At 31.6% G+C, this 13,619-nt stretch overlaps 1 protein-coding gene across 1 annotated transcript; it reads right to left on the bottom strand.

The window, feature by feature from the left end:
* Positions 1-685: 685 nt before the first annotated feature.
* Positions 686-13,473, bottom strand: Smp_045010 (putative 22.6kDa tegument-associated antigen). Its single transcript, XM_018788636.1, has 3 exons — positions 13,295-13,473; positions 5,565-5,653; positions 686-1,212 (listed from the first exon to the last, which is right to left on the bottom strand). The coding sequence occupies exons 1-3, from the start codon at positions 13,409-13,411 to the stop codon at positions 858-860; spliced, it is 561 nt and encodes a 186-aa protein (XP_018654159.1). The 5' UTR covers positions 13,412-13,473; the 3' UTR covers positions 686-857.
* Between the last annotated feature and the right edge of the window lie 146 nt (positions 13,474-13,619).

The following is a 13,619-nucleotide window of genomic DNA, read 5'->3' as shown; positions in this document are numbered from 1 at the left end:
CAAGTTTTTGGGGGTTCTCATTGAGTGGTTTATTCTTTAGCATGTGGTTGATTGAAGTTTACTGTGTAAATTTATCAACTTAGCGTGTGCTCATGTGTTTGTCAGTTCTTAATTAATATAGATCTCATGTTTCTAGAAATTATCTACCATTTTTAGAGTTTATTTGAACTAAAATTTTGTCATTTTCTCAGAAAGATTTTTGTATGAATTAGGATAAATGATAACATGTCATGTGGTTTCATAGCTATTCTGTGTTATAGTACGCGTAGATGAATAAAACTTGTACTTTTTCCGATACAGTACTTTTCTTAGGTGGTGAAATCTATTTTGTAGATGTTGTTAGGTTTTCCTTTTTCCGTTATAGGGTCATTTTGTTTGTAGTTGCTTTGTCTTGTATAAGGGGGTTTAAAACTTGTGGTATTTTCCGAAATACTTCCCACTTATGATAAGATGATAATCATTAAATTTCAATGCTAGATAATAAAATCCAAGCATTATTGTAAAACTATTCTGTCTACTCAGAATCATTATCAAAATATTATAATGAATAGTTGGTTTTGTTGGATACAGAAACCTAATAGTTCTTAGCAAAAATACTGGTTTTGGAAACACAATCTAAATGTAGGCTTTGATAAAATTTTACGATAACCCAGATTAGTCACAACTGATTCATTAAAAACAAACTCAGCTTTATGTTGAATATATTAGCATAATCAGTGTTCATGTTCAGAAATATACACATTTAAGAAGTGAGTAAAGCTTATTATGTACCATAAGGGATCGTGATTTGTAGAATTTTGTTAAGATGATAACAATAATAATAATAGTTGTAGGTAAAAGTTAATAATTTCGTCAATTCAAGAGTTATATCTTTGTCCAGATGGTGTACGCCATACACTACATGAGTAGTTATCCATTTTAAATTGTAATGAACAGAATGGTTCATGAGAGTAACTCATCCAAAAAGAACCAGTCATTATGATCACATGCCATACATTATCATAAGTTTCTTCTAAGAATTTCTTTAGCTCTGATGAAACTTTATCTAGATTCTTTCCATCAGCTCCATATTGTTGTATCAATTTTTGAAATTTTTCAATGACTTTTGCTTGCTTCGTTTCCGACATTGCTGATTTAATAATGCTAACATTGGCTGGTTTTACTGGCGTAACGTTATCCCATATTAAAGCTCTTTCAACTTTTTCTACACGCCTTTGTATAACAAAAAAAAACAAGACGTTACAATGAATTTATAAACCTAAAATGAGTATTATTAAAAGTTTGAACAAAAAAAACCAAGGTTATTTGCCTAACTTGTCATTATTAGGAAGATAGTTATTTTGAATGAATGTAATTTTAATGATGTTAGTTTCTGATGTACAATGAGACCATTAGGATAGTTGTTAAAAGGCACAGCTTACTGTAAAAAATGCTTCATTCGAGTTGGAGACCCTTTAGGTGTACGGCACCTTTAATTCCATATGATACCTAATCCAGAATCCTTAGGTCTCATAACGGATAAGATCTATCTAAACTTCCTAATTGGGATCCAACAGTCATGATTTCTATCTTTAATCAGTTTTTGATATTGACGAAATTGAATGAAAACCAGATAAATAATTGAACATAGTCGTCCCAAATAAAATCACGAATAAATGAGACTATGAAATCAAGTAGTTGTTGTAACAAGATTGGTACATAATGGAAACAATGAATAAATACGTATCGAAGAATTTAAACCAGAAAATATTTGATTATTATGTAAACAAAAAGCAATTACATGTCGAAATAAGGTAATAAAACTGAGGAATAGTGTTAGTTTTAATAATTGTTCTAGTATGCATAGACCAAGTTTCTTAAATATACTTAACAAATTTTTTTAATATCCCAAGTGAGTGAGAGTGTGGACTATGCGTGATTGGACTAGAAATTAAAAAGAAAAACTAAAATAATTTGAAGCAACTAGATGTTTAACGATGGAACTGTTCACTGATTTACATTCAATTTCAGCTAATCATTCTGGTTGGTGTTTAGATATGTGTTTGGGAAGAATATTGTTTTTTCCACCAATATAACATGCTCAACAGCGGTAAGTAAATTTTTAGGCACGTAGTGAGGTAATACAAAAGCTTCAGTTTATCTTTGACGCATTCTTGGATCAAGTATCTGTTTTAATAATATGCTTAGCTCAATCGAATACAGTTCTTCCTCAAGAATTCCAGTATTCAATTTCATATTGCCATTCCAGCCATATCCCCTATGAACTCAATGTTCATGAACAAAATCTACTTCTATTCTGATTTCGTCTTGCTGAATAAGATGAAACGTTCCTTCTACTGCCTCAGAATAGATTTATGTATATATATACTTAAGAAACAAATATTTGGATACGACTTAAATAAAAATAAGAGTTGTGATACGGTCCAAGTTAATAATCTTTAGATTACCGGCTTGGAGTTCCATTTATTAAACTGTCGGATAACTACTAACGAAATCCAAGTCTGTTTTGAAGTCTGAAAATATTTAAATATCAATCAATCAGGAATCTGTGTTACTATGATTAATCTATCAGTTATGATGTAAAAAGAATGAACCTAACCATGTTTCATTATTGAGAAATATTAAAAAATTTTTTTTACTGGAATCCTTTTAAAATAGTGATTGTCTAATTCATAAACATGATTCTTTTTATTGATTTCATAATAAATTAAAGAAATATTTACAATTACATATAATTTACAAATTAATCACATATTTTAAAAGTAAACTATTAGATCGTTACGCAGTAAGGTTAGATATCCTACAACGAGTGATGCAAATAATCATGTAATCAGTTGACAAAGAAAAAGTGCTAATTGTAGATATCGATAATTTGAAATTATGAATAGTTATATGGATAGAGAGATTTGTTAGATTAATTTAGATTAAGATTATTTACAATGTAAACTAATGAAGCTGCACAACGTGATTATGCTAAAACTTAATTTTATATTGAAATATTTTCTGCTTATGCTTTTAGGTGGAATACATCCACCTTTAATTTTTCTACTATCTTAATCATGAATCGGTAGAAAATAGTTTCTTTAGGGTTATTTGGACGATATTTGATCGATACAAATTTAATAAGACTTTTTTTCTGGTTAGCGTTTTCTTAGCAAGTTAGTTTTCTACGGGATAGGGTCCCTAACCATATGCCCAACCCTCCTCCTTTACCCGAGCTTGGGACCTGTAGTAACACCAGAGGGGCTCCAGGAGAAGAAAGCATTTGATATCGTAGACAGGACAATACTATGGAGGCTTCTTTGACACTACAGTGTGCCTGAGAAAATGGTCACTGTCATATGGAATTCCTATGATGGATTAAACTGCAAAATCGTACATGGAGGACAGCTCACTGACTCATTTGAAGTAAAGACTGGTGTTAAGCAAGGTTGCCTACTCTCACCCTTTCTCTTTCTCCTGGTGATAGACTGGATCATGAAGACGTCAATATCTGGAGGGAAAGCATGGGATACAGTGGGCCGCTAGGATGCAGCTGGACGATCTAGAATTCGCAGATGATCCGGCTCTTCTACCGCACACGCAACAACAAATGCAGGAGAAAACGACCAATGTAAGAGCAGCAGGTCTCAACATACACAAAGGGAAAAGCGAGACTCTCCGATACAACACAACATGTTTCAACCGAATCACACTTGACGGAGAAGATTTGGAGAATGTGAAAACCTCTACATATGTCGGCAGAATCATTGATGAACACTGTGGATGTGATGCAGATGTAAAGACGCGGATCGGCAAAGCAATAGCAGCATATCTACAACTGAAGAACATTTGAAACTCAAAACAAATGTCAACCAACACCAAAACCAGGATCTTCAATACAAATGTCAAGACAGTTCTACTGCGTGGGGCGGAAACTTGGAGAACTACGAAATCCATCATCCAGAAGATACAGGTGTTAATTAGTAGTTGTCTACGAAAAATCCTTCGGATCCGTTGGCCAAACACTGTGAGCAACACTCTACTGTGAGAGAGAACAAACCATATTTCAGAGGAGGAAGAAATCAATAAGAAGCGCTGAAAGTGGATAGGACACACATTGAGGAAAGCATCCAACTGTGTCACAAGGCAAGCCCTTGCTTGAAATTCTGAAGGCCGAATGAGAAGAGGAAGACTAAAGAACACATAACGCCGAGAAACAGAGACCGATATGAGAAGAATGAACAACGACTGGATAGAAGTCGAAAGGAATGCTCAGGACAAAGTGGGTTGGAGAACGCAGGTCGGTAGCCTGTGCTCCATTGTGAGTAACAGACGTAAGTAAAAGTGAAGTAAAAAAGTTAATAATATGCTTATAAAGATAGTTCATACATTCATAATTCAAATATATAACTAAAGTTTACATCTTTTATTGTTTTTTTAGTTTGCATCACTGGCTGCTCTTGGCTAAATACCCATTGAAAACCCCCACCAAAAAAGACACTGAAAGCTTAATCGCCCTAGTATGGAACTCTCCAGAAGGGAATATCCGCGATCCCACTTGGGATAAAACGCATAATTTTCAGTTACTTTGAGTGAGATTTATATTTTGACTATTATGCCGACATCCAATGATACATATGTCTTACTCTGACTAACTGGTAATGTTGCTCAGTCTTAAAAAGATTTAACCTGGAAGTTTTGATTATAACATGAAGGGTGTATATATACATCCACATTCGCTTAATTGGTATTGTTTGCAAGTGCATAATAATTAAGTCTTTATATTAAATGATTCATACAATGGATTTTAAATTAAATAACCAGTTAGTTAATTTGTGTTATATTCCTTATTTAGTACATATCTTTCTCCATGAACGTATCAGATGATTTTTTTAAAACTGACATACATTTAAGTTTTATTTTAACTTATACAAAAGAAGTGATTAAATGTGCCCTAATTTACTTATATACATAAAAAGAAAAATTTGTTTATTGTTTACATTATTTAAATGTGTTATATGAGTTGATACACTGAAGGATTGTTTCCAGTATTTTAACTGTTTACGTTTTACATGTTTTAAAGTATGAAGATGATTTAATCACATTTGTTGGTCAACTAAATGACGTCAAGATTATAAGTAAGGACTGTTCTAGTATAATTAAATTATGGGATAATAAAACTGTGTACTGTGTATAAAATTCCTCTGTTTATTATCAACAAGCATACTATATCTATGTAGAAAGCGTGTATTAAGCATTTATCAGAAAAGTGATATTTTATGCTCTTCAAACAGTGTGATCTAAATATTGATTGTTTGCTGATGATTTTGATCTTTCTAAAAAAGTTCCCTATTTGACTTTATCTTTAACCACTTTAAAAGTGTTAAGGAATGTAAAACAACGTACTGCGGACATTGCTGAGCCTACCGAACTATTTTATCTTTGAATACAAATAAAGCGAAAGCACTAATTATACCAAGAATTTATAAACATAAACAATAATGAATCAGTGCCAAAAAAAGGACAAAAAGAAGAAATACAATTCATAGTATATGAATCAGACTAACAAATCAATGACTTACATTTCATTTAGTTTAATACCAAATCCCCGACAAAATTCATCGAATGTGATTTTGTTATTTTTATCAGTATCACATCTTGACAACCATCTCTAGATAAACAATTTTATAAAAACAACATTTTCAATAGATTTTATTTTGTACATAAGATGATGAAGTAATTGAAACTGTCTTAGGCTGTGAGGAATGAAATAGGGAGTAAAATGTCTACATTTTATTTAAGGTATGAAATTCCCTTTTCACTTTTAACTAGCATTCAACTTTGTTCGACTAATTCATGTCTAAAACACTTAAATGTCAATTGGTTAATCACAGATTTGGAATTTATTTCATTTGGTCCGCAGTATCACTAACCCACACAGGTAGAATAATGAATCAAAGTCAAGTATGTGCTATCTCCCGTAAAACGCCGTTTGGATTGTGTTCTCAAATCGTATATTCTTCCAATGTACCAAAGGATCGGTCGTCTGCACTAGTTAAAAAAGATACAGGCTGCAAAACTACGACTAAAGTTCTCAAGTATGTATACCAATACGCGACCATAAGTAAAAAAAGATTACAGATCACAGCTGATGATTTTCCATATTCCAAAGATTCTTTTCATTTATAGGTATGTTCAGGTGATTTGAATATCATATTACATTTCTGAAATAATAATATACAATTGATGGAAGAAAAACCATGGGAATATGCTCGTGATTAGTGGTTTCATTGGTTTATTATAGATAAAAACTTTTTAATTAAAAGCGAAGATTCCCTGTGTCAAAAACACTCCGTTAAAAAACTGTTTTGTTTCTATAACTAATAAAGGATAAAAACAGTCATGTCTTACAAGGTTTGATTAGCTGTTAGAGTGAAAGATTTGTGGAAATTGTTCAACTTGTAGTTAGCAACAAGATCTGTTTGGGCCAAATGATCACCATTAATCAGAAAAAGCTGAACAGACGTTTTATTCAATTAGAGAAACTTACGGCTACAAGCCTGCTAGCGTTCAGATTCAAAAATTTTTGAACCTTGTGACGAGTGCTTTACTTTTAGACTATCAAGTTCACATCCAAATGACCATTTTTCCAATTTAACTCAATAACTATGATTATGAATCTATTCATAAAGCACATTTCCCCATAAATATAATTGTTAGAAATGAAGAGCAATACGATGTACCTCCCCTGGTTTGAAAATGGTATTCTGATATCTGACAACAGCTACAAATAATTCTCAAATATCACAAAACAGTAGACGGTCGAAGGTGAAAAGTAATGATTGACCAATAACATCTAATGCATTTCAGAGATTTAAAATCACTAACTGATCTTAGTTAAACAACTGTTAAAAACCTGGTAGGATATGATGACCGTCCCTTTCCAGCGAGGGATTTCTCATCAGTGTCCATCCCTGACAACGTAAATGAGGAGCGAATCCAAGGTCCCAGATCGCAGGCGCGAACATCTAAATTCCAGACCACTTGACTGGAATCAAACGCTGGTAATTTTTAACTTCAACCAATTCACGACATTTCTCAACCATCTTCCATTTCCTGGAGTGAATAAATGTCGTAAGTTTTCAATGGTGTTCTTAGTAAAATTAATTTGTAATTCAAAATCTGCAAAGATTCTATAATCTACACAAAACCCTCCAATGAAATATAATAATGGTTCATAAAACATCTATTACTATTGACAAAAGATTATATTTATTTACATTTATCGAGTGATTAGTAAGAAAGATCAGATGACATTCCGGTAGTTTATTACTAAGAGCTCTATCGTAATAAATTTTGAACAACTTTTGACACGTATGACTTTTATTGAATATAAATGACTGGCTAATCTTAAACTTGCATTTGGTATTTGCCAAAATATTTTCATCATCCAATTTCATGAAATCAATTTTATACAGTTTGGTGGAAAATAATCTCACAATGTTTGTTTATTAAAACGCCAAAAGCACATATACTATTCCAAAACGCCTTCATTGTGTTTAAATCATAATGCTTACCATCTAAACTGGTACAGGAGAGTAATATTTTATTTAGTAGCTTATATGTAAAGAGTTTAACATAAGATATCAAAATAATAAATCCTATCTTCATGAAGAATTGTGAAGTGAACTTGGAATACTTCCAATTGATTTTTCAAGTAACAGTATTTTATGACTATCAAGGTTAAATTTAGTTGACTTTATGGCATTATCTTCTGAATTTCAATTAACAGTCAGGTTATTTTGACCCTTGTATAGTTGTTTCGAGTATGGCTAAGACCTGTTAACACGTTAGTTTCATAATAACATTAATTTGTTCTCAGAAAAAGTGTCTTAATTCACCAATTTTTGTATCTTACTTCAAAATTGTTCTGAAACCACAAAACAGACCATTGGTTAACAATACTTTCTAAAATTTGTACAGAAACAATGTAAAAATGACCGAAACAACAATTACTTGATTATTCCAATATTTGAATAACAATCTTTCTTATTTAATGTCATAATGGGTGTATTCCGTCTATTTCAATAAATAGTTCAGTCAGTCAGCTACAACGTAGGACCAGGCACATTTATGCATCGGTCCAAGTTGCCATACCTCGTTAGCACAACAAAATCAACACCAAATTCATAGAAGTAGTTAATTTAACGGTAGTAACATATGACAGAAAAATTGTATATAAGGATATAGTACAGGAAGAAAGATATGAAGCAAGTTTAGTCTAATAGTTTAAGGGAAAACAGAGAGTGTATGCACCTATGCCATTGTGATTGATTCTGAGCCATATCACACAGAGTCTCCAACCATTGGTTACGATAGTCACGCGGACCCCAACCAAGAAGTCTGCATCTACAAACATGGCTCAGACTAGAAGTTAGTGACTTCAAGCTCTGATGCCATGTTTTGGTTTGGCCGCCCCTAACTCTCTTCCAACCATCCCCAATACTAGTCATCATAGCGCGTCGTGGTAATCGGTGTTCAGGCATACGTAACACGTGGCCCAACCATCTCAGTTGATGAAGATTCATGACCTCATCAACTGATTTACCATCATTCCCTAATACCCTGTGTCTAAACTCACTATTACTTACCCGGTTATCCCAGCAGATGCGAGCAATATTTCTAAGAAATATGTGGTCAAATACTAGTAACTTGCGAGTATCTTCTACTCTTAATGGCCACGTTTCGCAGCCGTAAAGTAGAACAGAGTGAACTGCTGCACAGTATACTCGTCCCTTAATTGATAGACGGATATCTCGCATTCTCCATAGTTCACGTAAGTTGGCGAAAGCCAAACGAGCTTTTTGAATCCGTGTTGAGATTTTGTCAGAAACCAAACCATTAGGGCTGGTCAGACTTCCAAGATAAGTGAAGTTGTCGACGCGTTCGACTACTTCACTCCCTATCCTTAGTTCAGGTGTTGACGCAGGCCAGTCCTGGAGTAACAATTTACATTTGGATGGGGAGAAACGCATCCCAAACATCCTGGCATTATTACTCAGTTCTAACAGAAGACTCTGCATTTTGTCAGCGTCTTCACCAAACAGGACTATGTCATCTGCATATTCTAAGTCGCTTAGTGGACCCCCTGGTAGGAGATCAATTCCTGAAAATTCAGTCGACGAGAGCGTTATTTCCAGCAATAGGTCTATAATGAAGTTAAACAAAAATGGAAATAGTGGATAATATATAGTTCAATTTGTGATAATCAAGTATGTGAACATAAAAGATCTATCTTTCATTTAAAATAAAATTAAACATGCTGGTTTAATTTTGACAAAGTAAAACATCGTTTGTTTTTCAAGGACAAAAATGCTTCATAATTTTAAATAAGTGAAGTAATAAATATGTTTAATAAACTCACATTTCTTAGTCATGAGTTTGTGATTAAAAAGAAGAATCGTTCATTCAAATAATTTTGTTGCCATGCTGTGTTTTATCACAATAGATTTGAGTACATTTATAAATAAATCAATTTTTTCTCAATGTTTACAATGGAATGTTAAGTAGCAAAGAAAAATGTTTCCAAAGTTGATCGTTATGAATAATTATCAGTGTTTTTTCTTAATACAATCTTACAGATAAGTAATAAAGTGGTTGGATAGAATAGAAATAAACTACATTTATAAATTTGAATTTGATTAGTTTGAAACAATCAATATAGAAAATTAGATATGTATTCAGATTTTATCACTAGGATAGTTTATAACTGTAATGGTTAAACTTTTAGATTAGTACTTATGGATCGGTCACTTATGTACGTAGATTCTTCCATTGTAGATTGTGTTATGACTCAATTTGATATTTGAAGTTAAGACTAACGTTTTTTACAGTACGAATGTACCACTAAGCAATAAACTAAAATTCATTGTTTGTTGTTATTTACCTACACATATCACAATTATTTGTCAGTAGGGACTAAGTAATGTCACGTTGCTTATTCTCAAGTTTTGATCAACTTCTACCGACCAGGTTGCTATGTAGCAACTAGATTAAATAACCATATGCCACAGTGAAGATTTTTTGACGTTAAATAACTATTATTAGTCGATATTGAATCCGTATTAGTAAACGGTACCTTAAATCTTAAGGTAAAGTGTTTTTTGTGAGATCTGAACTTGAGTATGTCTGTGTTGGAGTTAGAGACTGTATCGTATGGGCCTTAATGTACATCCTGTAGGACTTACATGTTAATGCTAAACAGTCAGGGAGTATAAACTAATATCACATTGTCCAGACTGTTATACTGATTGGATTTTACTGACCATATGTTTTGCCGTGAGAACGAATCAATAAAACTACTGATCGCTTTAAGTTTTCGATTTTTTCTCGGGATTTATTACATTAGAATCATCTCCATCATGTGACTGACTCATGTGTTAGTGGCTTTTACTAGGATGTTTACCTTTGTATATTCGTGAATACATAAGTTTATAAATGCATTCAATCTCATGTAGTCTATAACTGATTTTAAAGGAGTAGGATATATGTGAAACTATTTCAGCTTCTTTATAAAAGAATAATTTTGTTTCGTTAAAGTAGTCATGATAGCAAATAAGGATTATTACATTCAAATTTAAGTCATATAAATAACTAATAGTGTAGATATTCTTTATGGAAACAAGAATAGAGTCTCAACTTGTTAAATTAAAGTAATTTCCATGTATGAATTTTTCATACGAAACGTCTCACTGTTATCCATAAATTATTACATTGAATTTTCTCCGAAATTATTAATTGGATGTTGGGTCCGTTAAATAATCTGAGAGTTAAGGTGATGAAGCTTTAAGTCTACCACAGTGGCAAAGACTCATTCAGTCTTTATCTTGTCCTAGACTTTAAATTTACATATGATTTTTTCGATTTTTTTTATTCAATGGTATAATGCTTTCTTTTCGAATAATTACTGTTGTTTAGTCTTTCCAACTGTCACGGACATTATGATCACTTTAATTATTTGTTAGCTGTCCAAAATGTCCCATACATTATTTAGAAACAAGGGGAGGTTTAAAAACTTATTATTTTCAATAACTATCATTAAACTCTATATTCTAAACTCTATACTGTATTTAATCCTCTGAAGTAAGACGTACATAAATAGGTTGTAAGTGAATGGGATATTATTGTATATTATAATAGTGAAGTTCTGTATCGGTTACCACTTAAATGTATTCATAATATATAATGTGTAGATCCGAAAGGTCATATGAGAAAGGATTAGGAAGAGTCGCCGTGAGATATTAAATCCAAATTAATCTAAAGTAATAATAACTCATATTCATATTTAATTCCGTCTAATTCATTTATTTATGAACCAATCGTATTGTCCATTACAATATAGTACTTATGAAATTACAGTTGTGGAATCTGATGGTTAAGCTATTAAAAACAATTATTCATTGAAATATTTCTTGATTTATTACTTGTTAATTGTATCATTATGTTACTGATATGGTGTATAAACTTAATCTGATGATATTTGAAAAAAGGTCCTACATTGTTTATAATTAGCTGATGGACTACACAGCATAAACAGTGACTAGTTATGATATAATGCAGTCAATTTTGGTAATATCTCTTTTCAGGTTTAAACAATTTCAAGAAAAATAAGCAAAATTGACTTTGCAGTAACCTCTAGTTTAAGTTACGCCATAGTTTTGTTACTTTATAATCTTTCTGGTTTTGTAAGTGATGAATAAATATAACAAGTTTGTATATCATTAAAAGTCATTATGAAATTTGAAAATACGAAGTATTTTAAATGGAAACTGTCTGTATAACTATTCAAAGAAGATAATTCTTGTGATTGTTGATAAATTGACTAGAAAGAAAACTGGCAATAACATTCAACTAATATTATATTTTAGATTTGTCTATTTATGTTCTCTAAAGAATGAAAACCATAAGATACATTAACTACAGTTAAGGGCACAACAAATGGCAGACTTTGTGAATATAGTTAGCTGCCAAATGGTGTACGTATTTTTAGTTGGTTTTTAAAGCTCATTCGAAGATGGAAGACTTAGTAAGTACAGTTTCTCTTTACGGACTTAGCTGCTGTTCAGTGAGACATTATGATATTAGCTATAATCTAATCACCGAGTTATAAAAGAAATATAATTTTAGAAGTTCCATTAGTCAGCCTATATACTTTTGTTGATGACAATGTTAAAACAGGGAATTTAAGTTTTTGGGAAAGCTATGATTATTTGAAGGTTAAAGGTACAAAATGTCATGATCAAATCTCAACATGTTACAACATAATTTCAGATCACCGTAAAATCTTATCAACATATTTTTCAAAATACTGTCAACAGTTGAACTGATATAATGATTTCATCGATTACTGTAGGTCAGAGTTGCCTTTCATGAGCAGATTTAAATTCTAAATAGATTTTGCAAGATATTAAATATCACAGTTGATTTACAGTTACCATTTTCATAATCAGATATTCGACTGAACTAACTTAAACTTGCCTTCCCAACCAAGGATGTATATTAAATTATTCGTGAGAAAAATCTTTAGCCTCAATCATGTTATTTTTCTGTGATTCTGTAATCAAACGTAAATGTAGTACAAGATCATCTACAAAATAGACTTCAAATAAATTAAATGGATGTTCAGACTTCAGGCAATTCATGATTCATCTACGACTTGTACTAGTGTCGGCATACTTGAACATCTGGGATACCTGTTCCTGATATGTAGATATTTCAACAATTTGTCTATTTTTGTTTGTTTTAATACATCATTATGTCTATCAATCGCACAACCTATTCAGGTGCGTTTCTAAAAAGCGTAGAACATTTTGTTGTACAAGTTACAAAGGACCCTATCAGAGATATTGTAGTTGTTGGCAATATGCAGCGAAAGGAATACACATTATTTTGATATCGATTAACTGGACTGCTAACGTGTAACTGGTGATCACTCAATATTTATCATCAGTATCTTCCAAGAAGTATGGAACATAAACTTGTTGAAATAATTTGTGCTGATAATTCTATATTGTACCAAAAATATAATATTGAGTAAAGCTAATAATAATATTAATTCAATAACTGGTGTAATAACTAATCTATCGGCTCGACAACTGATTTATTTTGAATTAAAACTATACGATTAAATCTGTTACTATGCTATATCACTTAATTTAGTCCGATAACATTGTATAGCTTCAGAGAACCAGAAAAGTTACATACATGTAGGTATCGTTATTCACATGATGAACAATTTAAATCAATAACTCACATTAACCATCTCCATATCCAGTTTGTTTGCTTGACAATAATTGATAAGTTCTTGTTTATCAACAATTTCATTATTATCTTTATCCAATTCAAAGAATAATTCGATTAATTTTTCCATTTATTGTTAGTTCCTTTTTAAAATTTTTTTTATTGTATTTACTAAAAAGGAACAATATTGAAAAGGATCATAAATAATTGTTTGGAAATATGAAAAGTTCAAATAAAAAATTAGTTTGCTGTTGAAATTCACTTCTAGTAAATACTAATAAACTGATAAGTAATATTATAGAGTTGAAATCATGAGTCAATTGAAGCTAGAACACCAT

The sequence above is a fragment of the Schistosoma mansoni genome, chromosome W, assembly GCF_000237925.1.
Source record: "Schistosoma mansoni strain Puerto Rico chromosome W, complete genome".
Classification (NCBI taxonomy): Eukaryota; Metazoa; Platyhelminthes; class Trematoda; order Strigeidida; family Schistosomatidae; genus Schistosoma; species Schistosoma mansoni.
This window is presented reverse-complemented; position numbering and strand designations above follow the sequence as displayed.